General features: G+C 36.4%; 1 protein-coding gene across 1 annotated transcript in view; it reads left to right on the top strand.

Moving 5' to 3' along the window:
* Positions 1-4,895: 4,895 nt before the first annotated feature.
* The window catches only part of CAPN14 (calpain 14), a 148,663-nt gene continuing 136,070 nt past the window's right edge, over positions 4,896-17,488 (top strand). The window contains exons 1-7 of the mRNA XM_074284735.1: positions 4,896-5,188; positions 6,788-6,857; positions 9,708-9,826; positions 9,984-10,120; positions 12,129-12,303; positions 14,022-14,087; positions 15,752-15,837. Of these exons, the coding sequence (XP_074140836.1) occupies positions 4,949-5,188; positions 6,788-6,857; positions 9,708-9,826; positions 9,984-10,120; positions 12,129-12,303; positions 14,022-14,087; positions 15,752-15,837 (893 nt within the window). The 5' untranslated portion in view covers positions 4,896-4,948. The remainder of the gene's footprint in view (positions 5,189-6,787; positions 6,858-9,707; positions 9,827-9,983; positions 10,121-12,128; positions 12,304-14,021; positions 14,088-15,751; positions 15,838-17,488) is intronic.

Raw genomic sequence — 17,488 nt, 5'->3', positions numbered from 1 at the left:
GTGATATCTCAGAGTTGTCTTAATGTGCATTTCTCTGATCAATCATGATTTGGAACACCTCTTTATATAAAATATGAAATAGTTTCAATTTCTTCATCTGAAAATTGTCTATCCATATCCTTTGACAATTTATCAATTGGAGAATGGCTTGATTTCTTATAAATTAGAGTCAATTCTCTGCATATTTTAGAGATGAGGCCTTTATCAGAACCTTTACCTGTAAAAATGTTCCCTTCCAATCTTGTCTGCATTAGTTTTGTTTGTGCAGAAACTTTTTAACTTAATATAATCAAAATTATCTAATTTGTGATCAATAATGATCTCTAGTTCTTCTTTGATCACAAATTCCTTCCTCCTCCACAGGTCTGAGAGGTAAACTATCCTATGTTCTTCTAATTTATTTCTAATATCATTCTTTATGGCTAGATCATGAACCCATTTTGACCTAATCTTGGTGTATGATATTAAATGTGGGTCAATGCCCAGCTTCTGCTATAACAGTTTCCAATTTTCCCAGAAGTTTTTATCAAATAGTAAATTCTTATCCCCAAAGCTGGGGCCTTTAGGTTTGTCAAAGACCAGATTGCTACAATTATTGACTATTTTGTCCTGTGAACCTAATCTATTCCACTGATTAACTAGAGTTATTTTTTAGCCAATACCAAATGGTTTTGGTAACCGCTGCTTCATAATAGAGTTTTAGATCAGGTACAACTAAGCCACTTTCATTTGATTTTTTTTTTTTTTCATTAGTTCCCTTGAAATTGTTGACCTTTTCTTCTGCTAGATGAATTTTGTTGTTTTTTTCTCTAGGTCATTAAAATAGTTTCTTGGGAGTCTGATTGGTATAGCACTAAATAAATAGATTAGGTAGTATTGTCATCTTTATTATATTTATTCACTCAACCTCTCCAAGAACACTGAATATTTTTCCAATTGTTTAGATCTGACTTTTTTTTTTTTTTTTTTTGTGGAAAGTATTTTGTAGTTTTGCTCATATAGTTCCTGACTTTCCCCTGGCAGATAGATTCCCAAATATTTTATCCTTTTGACAGTTATTTTAAATGGAATTTCTCTTTGTATCTCTTGCTGTTGGATTTTGTTAGTGATGTATAAAAATGCTGAATGTTTATGTGGATTTATTTTGTATTCTGCAACTTTGCTAAAGTTGTGAATTATTTCTAATAGCTTTTTAGTAGATCCTCTGGGGTTCTTTAAGTATACTATCATGTCATCTGCAAAGAGTGATAATTTGGTTTTCTCATTACCTATTCTAATTCCTTTATTCCATCAGAGAAAGCTTTGTGAAGGAGATGGAAGATGTTATGAGTCCAAGAGATTAGAATAGATCTGGCTAATTTAGACATGGCAACTGGTCCGTTTGACTTTGGGTAAGAGGAAGGCAGAAGGTGAGAAGGTTAAGGAAATGTAGAGACCTTTTTTTCCCAATTCATTCTGAATGTATTCCACTCCATATACTCCACTCTTTTCTATCTTTGTTGGGGTAACAGGGTATGAATGTCACTGTAACATAAAGGATAGGTTGTGCTAGATTTGGGATTCAGGAAGACATAGATTAAAAATTCTTCCTTACTCACTTATTAATTCAATGACCCCAAGCAAATCCTTTCATACTCCCTGAGCTTCAGCTTTCTGATTTGAAAATGAGAAAGTGGGCCTTGATGACCTATAATGTCTCTTCTATTTAATTTTCTGACCTGTGAATGAGTCCACATAGGACTATAATCCTTGTTACTGGGAGACAGTTTGGCACAGCTACGGTTAGTTAGGCTCAATGGATGTAACTTAGTCTTAATCTGTTCACAGTTTGGGGGAAGACTACTGGTCTTGAGCGAGCTTTTCAAGGCAATTTCCCCAAACATAGTAATTGATGTTACTATAAGTCATATGAATTTTTTATCTATAAAATAAAAAGGAAAGCAAGTATATTGAAATACAATCAAAATATTTTTCAAAACTAGACATTTAAAACCACTAGACTATTTCAATAAAGTCAAATTGGTGATATTTCAAATATTAGTGGCTGATGAAAACATAACCAGAAATTGTTATGCCTGTGCAAAGTTTCACTGGATGTCCCAAAAGACTTAGTGCAGTTTTAGTGCTTAAAACTTTGGATAATTTAAAAATACACTAAGACTTTTGGAATATTCCTTATACTCAGCAGATTTAAAGGGATATCAGAAGTTTGACATGCTGGGTCCTGGTAAGCCAGTCAAGGAAGCTGCAAAAAGCTGATTCCTGGAGCCTCACAATCTAGCCATACTTGTCTAACTTCTTGTTCTTCACACATAAGACAGTTTTCTCTTGTGATTTTTACTCTTGCAGTTCTTTTGGGCCTGGGTTGGGCTTTCTTCATACCTTTTTCCCTCATATTCTTGGTTTTCTTTAAGACTCAGATCAAATATCATTTTCTGCAGGAGGCCTCTTGTGTATCTCCTAACTACTATCTTCTTTCTTATATTGCCTCTCTATGTATATTGTTTGCATTTGTGCAGTACTGCCATACCTCATTACATTGAGATTTATTTTATAGTACTTCACAGATATTTCAATAATTTTATTTTTGTATTTTGACAAATTGAAGATGGTAGTAATCTTGAATCATGTAAGTTTATAATCATCATTTTTTGTGTTCTCACATTGTGTGTCTGTCACATTTTGATAATTCTTGCAATATTTCAAATATTTTCATCATTATTATATTGATTATGATAATTTATGACCAGTGTTCTTTGATGTTACTATGATAGTTGTTTTGGAGTACTACAAACCATTCCAATATAAGATGGCAAACAAAATATGTTATGTGTTCTGACTGTTCCATCAACCTGCAGTTTCCCGCTCTCCCTCTCCGTGGGCTTCCCTATTTTTTGAGTCCTAAAAATATTGAAATTAAGCCAATTTATAATCCTACATTACCTCTACGTGTTCAAGTGAAACGATGATTTCATCCATGGCAAACTTCATTGTGTCTTATTTTAAGAAATTGCCACAGTTACCCATCAATACTTTCAACAACCACCAGCCTGTTTGGTCAGAAGCTATCAATATCAAGCTTAGAGGCTATAAATACAAGCAAAAAGAAAAATGATTCTTTTTCCTTGAGAAGTTTACATTATAATATTACATTACATTTATTACATTATAAAACATGTAAAGATGTCTGACCTATATTGGATTACTTGCTGTCTAGTAGAGGGAGAAGGTTGAGAGGGAGAGAGAAAAACATGGAACACAAGGTTTTGTAAGGGTGAAATGTTGAAAACTATCTTTGTATGTATTATGAAAAATAAAAAGCTACTATAAAGTAAATTTTAAAAAAACATGTAAAGGGGAGCTAAAAGGATAGAGGGGATAGAAAAAGTACTTTCCTTGGTGATGAAATCCAGGATCAAGAGAGTTAAAAGATAGCTGTGAAGAGAACAAAGTATAGCTGACCTGGACCTCTTCTAGTTTACAAAATGATGGCTCTGGTAGGAACAATGGGCAAAAGTGAGGATAAAAACAGTGGAAAGATATTCCAAGGTGAGAAAGCCTTGGGCCTGAGAGAAGATCCAGGGTGAGAAGGCAGTTGAGTCATGGTTATAAAGTATTTAGGATCAGAAACACAGGGGGAGAGGAAGAACAGCAAGTGGAGGGAGGTGAGGATGTTCATTCTTCATCACAGATCTAAGCTACACCAATTATTGATCACTAATAATTTCTAGGTAAGCCTGACCTCAGCCCAACTAAACAAGAGCTCCAATACTCCTACCCTTAAAAGGGGAGTGATCCTCCTTACTTTGGAATCAGAGCAGTAGAAGAGGGCCCAATAAAGAACTCTCTGGCACAATGATAATATTACTGTCTGGAATAAAAAAATCTAGGTTTAAAATTTGTCTCTACCACTTCCTACCTGTGTAATTTTGGGCAAATCATTTAACTTTTATGGGCCTCAGTTTTTCTAATCTAAAAAATAAAGGAAATGGATTAAATAGCCTTAAGTTTTCTTTTGTGGCAGCTAGGAAACGCATTGGATAAAACATTGGCCTAGAATCGGGAAAACTCATTTTTCTGAGTTCAAATCCGGCCTCAGACACTTACTGGCTGTGTGACCTGAGTAAGTCATCTAACCCTGTTTGCCTCAGTTTCCTCATCTGTAAAATGAGTTAGAAAGGAAATGGCAAAACTAGTCCAGTATCCTTGATGAGAATACCCCAAATGGAATCACAAAGAATCAGACAGGACTGAAATGACCAAATAACAACCACAATAACTTCCTTTCAGCTCTAAATCTATGATCCCATATGTAAGAGGGCCTAACTTTGGCAATCCAAACACTATAATTCTTTATTTTGAGACCTTTTCTTAGTCATATTGACTTGCTCTATGATTATATAAGCCTTCTGACAGGAAAGTCATTATTGTTTCATAAAATCAAGGATTCATTAACTCCATCAAGGTGTGAAATCTACTTCAGGCTGATAAGGTTTGAAGTCATTCAATCATTCCCTTTTTAAAAAGTTTTTTCTGTCTTCAAGCCATCATTCCCTCTTTCTCCTCCCTATTAAATGAAAAAAAAAAATTGCCAGAGTAAAGAACTGAGTCTGTGATTGCATCAGGACAGAGAAGTTCTAGTATGGTTAGCTCCATCCACAATACGGATAGGTCACTAATTAGTTAACTTAGAGTCTTAGATATGTTTGGGACACCAGGAGATTAAGTGACTTGCCTGTCTATGGTGTCACAGTCAGAATTTGTGAGAGGCTAATTTGAATCTGGGCCTTCCTGATACAAAGGTTTGTTTTTAATTTACTATACTGACAAATTATAGTTGTGAAAAAACAACAAATTGATGTTTCACAATTTTTTTTCAGGTACTTTGAGAGAAAACAAGTTTCCTTGTGGATCACTGTTAGCAGCAACCCTTTCAGTCTAGCCAGCCATGTCTCTGTGTGTATTTCTAAAGGGGAAAAGTCCAAAGCACCATAATTCCTCTTTTAGGAGGGAATCTTTCGCAAGGTCCTTTCATAAGCCACAACAAGACTACGAGACATTGTTGGAAACATGTCTGAGGAACAATCGCCTCTTTGAGGACCCCAGCTTTCCAGCTGACATGAATTCCATTGGCAGAGGGTCCCTGCTGCAGAAGTTGCCCCCAACCCTGCACTGGAAGAGACCTATTGTGAGTGGTTGACTAGTATCTTTTCAAATAAAACTCTCTATCTGTCCAGGACTTTTCATTGAAAGAATTTAAGAAAGTTCACTCCCCAGTATTCATTAGAGACAACCTTAGAGACAGGGGAAAAAACAAACAAACCTAAAACCTAGCTTTGGAGTTAGACAACTTGGACTGTTTTTTCTGTTACAAATGACCTGTATCATCTTAATTTTTTGGAGCCTCAGTTTTCTCATCTACAATTAGGGAAATAACTATGTATTTACTTACTTCATATACTTGTGAGAAACACATTTGTAAATTTTAGCATTCTAAAAGTCGCAGCAGCAACTGGCCTATGTGATCACTTTAAAATGTAATAACTGACAATTTATATAATTTCTTAAGTTTGTTATTTAAATAGTAGCTTAAAGGCTTAGAAGGTATATGAATATATACAATCTCATTTCATACTCTTGACAATGCTATAAGGCCCTTTATTATTCTCATTTAACTGAAGGGGAAACTAAGGCTTGACTTGTACTTTTAAATGACAATGACTTGAAAGTCTCAGAGGTAGGATTGAAATCAGATATTCCTAAGTTCAAGTCTAACACACCATTATGCCAAACTTCATCTTCTTTGCCAAATATGTTACATATATTATTTCACTTAAGCCTAATAAATAATATTAGGAGGTAAGTGCTATAGCAATTATTATCCTCTTTTCATAGATGAAAGAGCTGAGTCTGAGAAAGGTTAACTAACTTGCCCTTGGCCATACAGGCAGTAAATGTCAGAGATAAGAAACCATTAACTTCTGCTTGATCCTACCTAGGCAATCCTCCCATTTGGCTCCATCCACCCAGAATTCCACCTCCCTCCATAAATCCACCTGACATCTGACTTTTGGCAGCTTTTATCCATTGCTTCCAGAGGATGGAGCAGAACAAGTCTAATGATAATCCTTCTTTCACCTGACAATTCTTCAAATTCTTGAAAATAGTTTGGTGAATGAAAAAGAGTTGATTATCACCTCCATGCTCATCCCATCTCAGAATCACAGGATTTGAGAATTACGAGTCTCAGAGGCCCGAGTCTCAGAGGCCCATTTAGATCAATGCTTGTATAAAAAAAAAAAAAAAAAATCACTCACAGACCTGCATTTGCTGAAAAAATCAGAGAGGAGGAAGAAGGCAATGTAGATCATTCAGTGCAAAAAGAGGTAAAGACCATGCATTTCAGAAATTCTCCTATGAGAGCTAGAACTTCCAGGAAATGAATTTCCAGTGTTAATACTATTCCTCATCAGTATGCGAAAATAGCATCACAGAATGTTAGAACTGGAAGACTTTCAAGATTTCCTCTCTCATTTTACAGATAAGAAAACGGAGGCCCAGAAACCAATGGCATCAAGGCTACAATGCTAATAAGTGACAAAGTCAGGATTTGAACCCAAATCAGCTGACTCCCAATTCTGTGTATTTTCCATACTGCTTTCAGAGCTCCTGAGAGGTCAAATCTCATACTAGGCTTCTGACTTGTATTGATTATAAGAAGGATCTGATTATAAAAGGGGTGAAAAGGAGTTTCTGATATGTGACAATTTCCTATCTGTCCTTCCAGGAATTGCATGATAACCCTGTATTCTATTCAACCAAAGCAGGAAGGCTGGGCCTGTGCCAGGGAGTAGTAGGTGAGTCCACTTCTGCTCTCCTTCCCCTTTCCCTTGCCTCCAATCTTCATAACCATTCTTTTCTTCCTAAGGAACCAGCAGGGATGTATTGGAGAGTTTGGGAGCCAGGAAAAAAGGACTCTCTTCCCTTTAGATGGCTTTACCTTTTCCTCCTCCCCTGCTAAATGCCTGCATTTCTAGGACTCAGACCTCTACCTATCCATTGCTCTTTATTCCTCATTCCTCTTGAAGATTCTTCCTAACACTCTCTTAGTTACTATCAGTGGGACTGCCCAAGCCACATCTCAGGTTCAGATCTATGTCCTGAAATTCAGTCTTGTTGGATGTAGTCATCTGGATGGTTAACAAACTCAACTTGCTGAATAAATTCTCTTTATATGAATCAGTTTTTGCTTCATGACACTCTATGAGTTGCCAAGACTTGAAATTTTGGGACCCCCTTTCTTCCCCTTACTACCTCCAATCAGTTGCCAAGTTCTGTCGATTTTCCTTCTATAATATTTTATATCTATCACTTTTGCTTCACTCTTACTGCCAGCACCCTAAACCAAGTTTTTGCTTTTTCTTACTTATACAGTCAAAATGAATCTCTCTAATGAAGAATAAAAAACCTTGCATTTATTTTTTAATTAATTAATTAAACTAATTTTTACAAAAAAATTATGCATAGGTAATTTTCTAGCATTGACAATTGCAAAACCTTTTGTTTCAACTTTCCCCCTCCTTCCCCCTACCCCTTCCCCCAGATGGCAGGTTGACCAATACATGTTAAATATGCTATAGTATAAGTTAAATACAATATATGTGTACATGTCCAAACAGTTATTTTGCTGTACAAAAAGAATCAGACTTTGAAACAGTGTATAGTGAAGGAAATCAAAAATGTAGGCAGACAAAAATAGAGGGATTGGGAATTCTATAAAGTAAACCTTGCATTTATAAGGCAATTTTCTTTAAAGTTTGCAAAACACTCCTTATGGTGATGGTAAGAGATAGGTAATGCAAACAGTATTATCCCCATTTTAAAGGGGGAAAAATTGAGTCTCAGAGGAATTATTTGATTTGTAATTGTATTTTTTTTGGAGGAAATCAGGGTTAAGTGTCTTGCCCATGACTACATAATATAAGGGTCTGAAACTAGGTTTGAGCTCTGGTCCTCCAGATTCCAGGGCCAATGCTCTACCTTCTATGCCCTCTAGCTAGACTGAAATGATTTGTTTTAAATACATCTTAGAGCTCATCATCTGTGTAACAACAGACTATTACACAATTTGTTAAATTTGCAAATCACTTTACATACATTAATTGGTTGAAATCTTGTAATATCTCTATGAGGTGGTTCCTACATTTACCTGCAGACATCTTAGACACATTAAGTAACCTGCCTATGGTCATAGAGCTGCTACCTATCAAAGAAGGGATTTGAAAACAGTCATCTTGTCTCCAGGTCCAATGTTGCATCTACTTCATTGAGCTGCCTTGAAGCTCTGGGATGCGTTTCTCCCTCCCTTTCTCCCTCTCTCCATCACTCTCTCCCTCACTTCCTCCCTCCTCCCGTCCTGTCACTCTCTCTTCTCTCTGTCTCTGTCTCTGTCTCTGTCTCTGTCTCTGTCTCTGTCTCTGTCTCTCTCTCTCTCTCTGTCTCTCTGTGTCTCTCTGTGTCTGTGTCTGTCTCTCTCTATCTCTCTCTGTGTCTGTGTCTGTCTCTCTATCTCTCTTTTTCTTTTTCTCTTTCTTGTGATTTTCTGGTTGTAGTGAACTCTCTGTGAGGAAACTACCTCCACCCAAGCATACAGGCACCTGCTCTGAAATTTATAATCTGTTTGTTTGTTTGTTATTTTGTATTACAAACTTTCACAAATTACTCCCACTCAGTCATTGATCTCTTGCAGGAGCCCACAAAACACTTCCAAAGATATTATTTAACTTGACCTTCATATTAATTCTCAGAAAGGAAAACAATTAAGCCTCCGGCCTTCCCCTGTCTTCTACAAGCATCTATTGTCTAAATCAGATATTTTTGAGTTTTTACATTTAATTAGATATCTATTTTCATTATAGAGAATCAACATGTGGGAAGTGAATTGAGAATTGGTCTCAGTGCTAGCAAAGCCTTGGTCCCAGTCCTGCTTTTAGCATATGCTGGCTATGTGACTCTGGAAAAGTTTTGGTGTCTGAGACTATAAATTGCAGAAAAGGTAGTTTACTTGCATTTATATGGGCTTTCTCACTGGGAGTTTTAGACTAATGAAATAACTGTTTCATTAAAAAAATAATGTGGCATATATTGCTTCTGAATATCAGTATTATTTATCCTATTTCCTAATTGTCTTCCCAATAAGATGACAAACTCTTAGAAAACAAGGCTTGATCATATAGTTTTCTTGGAGGCAGCTAGGTGATGGAGTGAATAGAACACTGAACTTAGAGTTAGGAAGACGAGCTCAAATCCAGTCTCAGACACTTATTAGTTTGTTGTTAACCTCTATCTGACTCAGTTTACTCATCTGTAAAATGGGGTTAATAACTGCATCTATATCCTGGGATTAATGAGAGGATAAATTGAAATGATATTTATAAAGTGCTTTGCAAAACTTAAATAATTGTATAAATAATATTGGTATTGTTTTGCCTAATTATTATTAGCACTGGGCCTAGGATTTAAAAAGCAACCTACTTCCTTGGAGATTTTTTAAATATTAAATGATTGTAAAACATAGTAAGTACAACTAAATGTTAGTAATTATTATTATTGTTTTCCTTATATTACATTTCCTTGATCAGAATTCATATGTAACAAATATTTGTTAAAGTGAAAAAAAGAATGAATTGTATATTGGTCTGCTCCAGGAAACTGTTGGTTCTTGGCTGCACTGGAAGCTCTCACATTCCATGGGGACATTCTAAACCAGGTCGTACCTCTGAACCAGAGTTTCACCAAGAAGTACGCTGGCATCTTCCTCTTTCAGGTAAGTCTCCTTCCTACGCAGGCGGGACTCTCCTATGCAAAAAGCTGGCTTGAACGCAACCAGGTACTGTCTTTGATGGAAACCTTATTTAACATGCTGAGATGCTCCATCTTCCCATTGTCCCATTATCACCAAGGATGTCTGGCTCTCTTTCCAGTTCTGGCATTTTGGTGAATGGATTCCTGTGGTAATTGATGACCGTCTACCAGTAAATGAGGCTGGTCACCTGGTCTTTGTCTCTTCCACCTACAAAAACTTGTTCTGGGCAGCTCTACTGGAGAAGGCCTATGCCAAGTAAGAGAATCATTAGAAATCTGGATGGATAGATAGACAGACAAACGGATGGATGGATGGATAGATGGATATAGAGATAGAAATAAAGATAGATGGATAAATAAAAAGGTAGATGTATAATTGGATAGCTTGATAATTAGATAAATAGATGGGAGGATGGATGGATATAGATAGATTATATTTTAAGCTCTCGCTATGTGTCAGGCACTGTACTGAGCACTGGGGACATAATTCAACCAAGCAAGAAAATTCTGGACCTTTAATGGGGTTAGGAAGACAATTGCTTCCACCTTCTGGGGCATTCTTATTAGAGCCAAAAAAAAAAAGAGAATTGGTAAGGGAAGACAAGTGGGATATGAAGAGTATTTATATGAATGCAATACTACATTGAGGAGGAGGTGGATTTCAGAGAGAGTCCCAGGGACAAATGAGGAGAAATATGGCCAAGGTCATTCCCAATATGATGGCCCTTGGAAGGGAATCCACCAGATTTCTAATCTCCTTGGAAAAGGAGACTCCAAAACAAAGATGTCACAGAATGATAACATGACAAAAGCAGAGAAGAAGGATTCTGGAAGAAGTGTGGTTGTGAGTGAGCTTTTCTCTCCTTCTCTGTATTTTTCTGCATGTGGTTATGTTTGTGTGTCTCTTTGTCTTTGTGTCTCTGATTCTCTCTCCAGGGTCAAAAGATGTGGATTCAAATCTTGACTTTGGTTTATATTTATGTAACCTTGGACAAATCACCCAATCTCTTCAAGCCTCATTTTCCTCACCAGTAAAATAAGAGGGTTGAGTTAAAAGTCCTTTCTAGCTCTAGATTTGGGCTTTTTTAAAATCAATGATCTATGTGTCTGTCTTTCTTCCTCTGTAATTCTCCAAACTCTACTCTAGAAGCATAGAGAAAAAATTTTAGAGGGAGGAAACCTGGGACAGTGAGCCAAAAAACAACTTAAATCAGCAACTAATTAGGGTGATAAGACCTTGGATGAGAATTCCTGAATTTGGATTCATAATCACTAGATTTCTTTTAGTCATAGCTAAAGTTTGTTTTGAAGGAGACCTATATTTTTTCAAAATAAATTCACTTTATTTAATTAAATTCCTTTTATTCATTCTACTTTCTTCTCACCTCCTCCCTTTTCCATTAAGATAGAAAAAAAAAAAAACAGTAATTAGCATTCATTGTGTTTCCCTCCATTCCCTTCTCTTATAATTTTCCTTCTATTTGCACTCTGCCCCTCTTTATAAAGATGAGAAAATGAGTGTACTTAGTTCTAGATTTGATATTATCTGCTTCTGCTCTTCCCTCTCCTTTTTCCTTTACCTCATACCCAAACCCATATTATTATCCTCTCTTAATTTACTTTTCTTGTTATTCCTTTTTTCTTTTCCCCCTTTTCTTCTTGTTTTCCTGTTGAGTGAAATGCATTTCAGTAACCAATTGTGTGTGTGTGTGTGTGTGTGTGTGTGTGTGTGTGTGTGTATGTGTGTGTTTGCCATGTTGTCATTCTGTGAAATCTCTGTCTTGGAGTCTCCTTTTCCAAAGAGATTAGAAATCTGGTAGATTCCCTTGCAAGGGCCATCATATTAGGAATGACCTTGGCCATATTTCTCCTCATTTGTCCGTAGACTCTCTCTGAAACCCACCTCCTCCTCAATGTAGTATTGCATTCATACAATACATCCTCCCTTTGACTATTTTACATGACCCTGAGATTCAAGTGATATTCATATCCCTTCTTCCTTGTTAAACAATCTTCTACTTGCACACCTTGATTCTGTGAAATAATTTCCCCCATTCTTCCTCTTCCTTAAAAGGGACTTGTTTTACTGAGTGTGCTTTCCCTCTGTTAATAGAATGGAATCAAACACATATACCTAGAGAATCAAAAAATAGATTGTAGAATGTAATCATGGAAAAACAGAGCTGGAAGGGCTTTCTGGAGGGTATCCAGAGAAGATGGATCATTTTCATGAATTGTCATTTGCCACTCTGATCTTTCGGCAGGCTCTCAGGTTCCTATGAAGACCTGCAGACTGGGCATGTTTCAGAAGCTTTTGTGGACTTCACAGGAGGCGTGACAGCTACAATTCAATTAGCAAAGGCCCCTTCAGACCTCTGGGACATCCTCACCAGAGTTGCAGCCAAGAGAGCCCTCATTGGCTGTCAGACTCACTCAGGAGTAAGATTTGGCCTTGGATCTACACTGATACTCCCCTCTTTAGCAATGTCTCTGCTCACACTCTGTGCTTTCCAGTTACTTCCCTTCTGCTCTAATGCCCTTGCCCTATGCTTCATTTCCATGGGATAATAATCATCATAAACTAACATTTACGTAGTATTATTTTATTTTATTCCCACAACAACCCTGAGGTAAAATGACTTGCTCAGGATCACACAGTTAGTAAGTACCCATTTAAACTCAGGTCTTCCTGACTCCAGATCCAGAACTCTGTTGTGCCAACTAGCTGGTATATCCATAAAACAACTCCTGTTTAAGCTTCCATGCTACTCTGCTATGGATAGAGTATGAGTCCTGGAGTCAGGAGGACCTGAGTTCAAGGCTGACCTCAGATAACTGTGTGACCCTGTGGAAGTTAACTCTATTTGCCTTAGTTTCTTCTTCAGTACAATGAGCTGGAGAAAGAAGTGGCAAACTACTCCAGTATCTTTGCCAAGAAAACCACGGATGGGGTCATGAAGAATAAGACACAACTTAAAAACGATTCAGCAACAACAACAACAAGAAAACTATCACTTTTAACTCTGTGGCAAGTTTTGGTGCTTAAGCCCATCGATCAGTAAATACACATCTCTCCAATGTGCCAGACAACTGCCATGTGATGGGTGATACTAATGCAAATATAGTTTCTGCCCTCTGCGAGCTTTTATTTCAGAGATAGGGAGGAGAATAACATTTACACGTTTGAGATTGGAGCATCATATCTAAGATTTATCAGCAGAGAGAACTTTCAAGTGAGAAAAGTCCTACTACCAATGAAGCAAGACACTCATTCTGCAACTTAATTTTAGATAAATTCTGTATAAGAAACTAATGTGATTTTTTAAAAAATGTTTTTTATTTTCAAAATACATGCAAAGATAGTTTTCAACATTTACTCTTGCAAAACCTTGTGTTCCAAGTTTTTCTCCCTCCCTTACCCTCATCCCCTTCCCCTAGACAGCAAATAATCTCATATAGATTAAACATGTGCAATTCTTCTATACATATTTCTACAATTATAATGCTGTACAAAAAAAAAGATCAAAAAATAAAAAATGAGAAAGAAAAGAAAAAGCAAACAACAACAAAAACAGAGAAAATACTACATTGTAATTCACATTCAATGCCGGTAGTCCTCTTTCTGGATGCAGATGGCTCTCTCCAAATCTAAAGATGATTTTAAGAGTAAACATGACATTAAAGAAAAGGCATTAGCATTTGCTGTGTCAGTGTACTCTTATTAAGGATCTTAGGGCTTTTCTATTTGACTTGCAGCTGACACTTTCCATGTGTGTTGTATTCCCTAGAATGTAAGCTTCTTTAGAACAGGGATCATCTTACTTTCCAGTCTTTTCTATTGATATTCCTAGCACTTAGTACAATGTTTGGCTCACAGGGAGCTCAAGATTTTTCACAATTTAGATCTGATTCCCTGATTACTCCATCTCTTCTCTTACAAAAATTAGAAGAATCCATTAGGGGTCTATTAAGTGCTAATACTGGAGACACAGACAAAAAAAGTAAAAATAGCTGCTGCCCTCAGGGAGCTTATATTATAATAGGGAAAACATTATGTACATAAATAAGTAAATACAAGACATATTTTCACTGTGACCCAACCTGTACATGTCCTATACCTGAAAGCTGACTAAATTTTTTTTTGTGTGTCTTTGCAGAAGGAAAGGATTCTGAATAATGGACTGGTGGATAGTCATGCATATACTGTCACCGGAATAAGGAAGGTAGAAAATATTATTTTGGCCTTTCTCCTCTTGCCCACCTGTGGGCTTAATCCAAAGAATCAGTTCCCCCTGAACAGAAGTCTGTTTGCTGATTTAGATAGATTTTCTCAAAAAAAGTTATGTAAGGGAGTTGGCAAAGCTTTCATGGTTTCCATGACAGACCATTCTTTTTTCTTGCTACTTTCTTTTATTTTGAGACAAGAAAGTCTTTCTACTCTATACAGAGAGCATTGTGGGTGAGAAAGATATCCCTATTCTCAGCACCTTCATGATGCTCTCTGGAGTAATGACTGCCTAAAGAGTTACTTCTAAATATAATATTCCCATCTTCTCCAGTCATGCATCAAGACAAAGCTTATTGACAGCAAGCCAATTAACTTTACTAATCTGGATACCCTTCTCTCAAGGAAAGCCCACATTGCCATATTCCACTTTACCTCTTTCTCCTTATCCTGTTCCTAACCATATCTCCAAAATCAGTATCTTTCATTTAAATTTTTTTATCATTCGATATCCCATAGTTCCAAAGTCTCCCAGTTTCCCTAAAGTTCTGATGTTTCCTACATTATCTCTGCCATCTTAAACAAACCTTTTATTACTAAAACTCATTCCTACTAAGTTACTATCTTTCAAAAATAGTTTCCTTTCTAGAACTTATCCTCTCATCAGCTTTCCTTAATTCTCCATTCTATTGCATTTCTTTCCCATCAGTCATTTACTGTATCAAGCAATCTTCAGTCGAATTTTGGTTTCTATATCAAGTATAGCCAGGCACCTTGAGTTCCCTGCTGATATAAAACTTTTCTTTTACTGTACCATAGGGTGACCTGACAGACGCAGCTTATTTAGAACCATGTAAGAGAATTTTTAAATTTATTGGAGAGAATGGGGGTGGTGATATTAGCAGCTTTCCTATTCTGGCAGAGAAACAATATGGTCAGCTAAGGAGCCCTTGATGGCATATGAAATCTGAAATCAAGAAGATCTGAGTTCAAGTCCTGATTTGGATAGTTGATAGTTCTATAACTGGAAAAATCATTTATTATCTCTCAGTTTTTTTCCTATCTGTATAATGAGGATAATAATAGCATCAATCTTCCATGGTCTGGTAGAGATAAAATGAGACAGCATTTGTAAAGCATTTTGAGAACCTTAAAGTGATACATAAAAGCTAGTTATTATTAGTGTAGAAAGAATCACAAAGTCATAAATAATTGAAGTTAGAAGGGAAACAGTGCAGAACTTAGAATTAGAAGTCACAGATCATCTATTTTGGACCTTAGGCAAATCTCATAACCTATGAGCCTCCATTTCCTCATTTCAAATGAGAATGAAAATGGTATTAGATCATGTGTTCTAATGGTGAGAGGGAAAGGATAGATCTGGAGAAAGAGGACTTGAGCTCAAATTCCAAATCTGTCACTACTTATTTGTGTGACCTTGAGCAAGTTTGGGGCCATAGTTTTCTCATCTCTAAAATGAGGGAGTAGTTCAGTTAGCCTTCTGGCTATATATATAATACCAACATTCTATTTTCTCTCTACCTACTTCACAAGGTTATTTGTACAAATTAAATGATCTAATAAATGGAGAAATGCTTTATCAACCTGCAAAGGCTACATAAATATGAATTTACTAACTCATCTATCCCTTATTTTATACAGGTGACTTGTCATAATAGACCTGAATACCTGGTAAGGCTGAGAAACCCTTGGGGAAAGGTTGAATGGAAAGGAGACTGGAGTGACAGGTGAGCCATAATTACCGAAGAAACAGAGTCACAGGCAGTGATGGGAATAAAGGGAAGATAGAGAATGCTTTCATTCGTGGGCAAAAATCAGAAAATGGCACCACACACCTTGGTACAAATACAAAGCATCTAGACTCTAAGAAATGATCCCCTAAGGTCTTAGTGGACTGGACAGTGCTGAGTTGGAGTTACATCTCATCATCATAATATAGCTCCTGCTACTGAGGGCTGGCCCCTGAAGTTTGTTTTTACATGCAAGAGAATGACAGAATCAGGCAATCCAGAGCTTTCTTTATTGGATCATTTGCAAAGAAACATATGATTTTACCTATATACATGTGTGTATCTGTATAAGTAGAGTATATGCTCATGCATTTGTGCATCTCTATATGGATTTGCATGTGTATATGTGCATAGGTATATGTGTGTGTACATATATGTGTGTTACATAATATATGTATAATCATAAGCTTAAGTATATGCATGCATATGTATGCATCCAAATGTCCATGGATATATATGCATTGTTGTAGGGTTTGTAGTGTGCATTTATTTGTATGAGCATGTATATATACACAGATGTGGGCATATGTGTGTATGTATATATGCATGTGTATTATGCCCATGTGTACAGACACATATGCCTTTCCCAGGACAATGAAACCTTGTCATTTCTTTTCCCTGAAATAGAGTTTCCTGACTAAAAGGTAACTGAAGAGTGAGGAGTTTAACTGTCCAATCCTAGAACATTTGGCTTTTTTATTATTGGAATACAGACTCCCAGAATCTCAGAGTTGCAAGGGACTTTGTAGACTATGCAGTCCAACCTCTATCAAAAAATGAATATCTTTAATATTTCTAACAAATGTGTTATCCTATGTGGACTCAAGCTTCAACTCTGTCACTCCTATGATGTTGGGTAAATCTCTCTGACCCTTAGTTTCTTTTTCTATAAAAATGAGGTGGTTGGATTAGATGTCTTCAAAAGTTCTATTTATATGATTATTCAGCCTTTTTGAAAATGTTCATACTAATTACTTGTAAGCAGTGAGGTGACGCAATGGATAAAGTACTAGGTCTGGAGTCAAGAAGATCTGAGTTCAAATTCATTCTCAGAAACTTACTAGCAGTGTGACTTTAGGCAAGTCATTTACCCTCTGTCTGTCTTTACTTGCTCAATTATCAGGATAATAATAGCTTTTATTTCCCATTATTGATGGGAGGTTAAAATGAGATAATATATTCAAAGCACTGTACAAATCTTAAAGCACTTATCTAAATGCTAGCTATTATATTTATATGATGTTTTAAGATTTGAAAAGCTCTTGGCAAGCTAATATTATTCCCATTCTATTGAAGAAAAAATGAAAGTCTTTAGCCTGGTGGGATCACATAGCTAAATGGCTAAGGTAAATTTAGAACTCAGGTCTTCCCAATTCCAAGTCTGGTACTCTATGCAATGGGGAATGTGTTTGGTTCTCAGAATACATGTGCTGCACTATAAAATATCAGTTTACTTATGTGAGAAAGTATTGGGTCTACATGGCAAAAAGGAAGAAAAGCAAGTTAGTACAACAGAAAGGATTTAGAATGAGCAGAGATCTTGCTTTTTTACCACCAGCATTTGGTTTCTGTGTGATCCTGAGCAAAT

The sequence above is a fragment of the Sminthopsis crassicaudata genome, chromosome 2, assembly GCF_048593235.1.
Source record: "Sminthopsis crassicaudata isolate SCR6 chromosome 2, ASM4859323v1, whole genome shotgun sequence".
NCBI lineage: Eukaryota > Metazoa > Chordata > Mammalia > Dasyuromorphia > Dasyuridae > Sminthopsis > Sminthopsis crassicaudata.
Note: the sequence above shows the minus strand (reverse complement) of the source record. Positions and strands in the feature narration are given on the sequence as shown.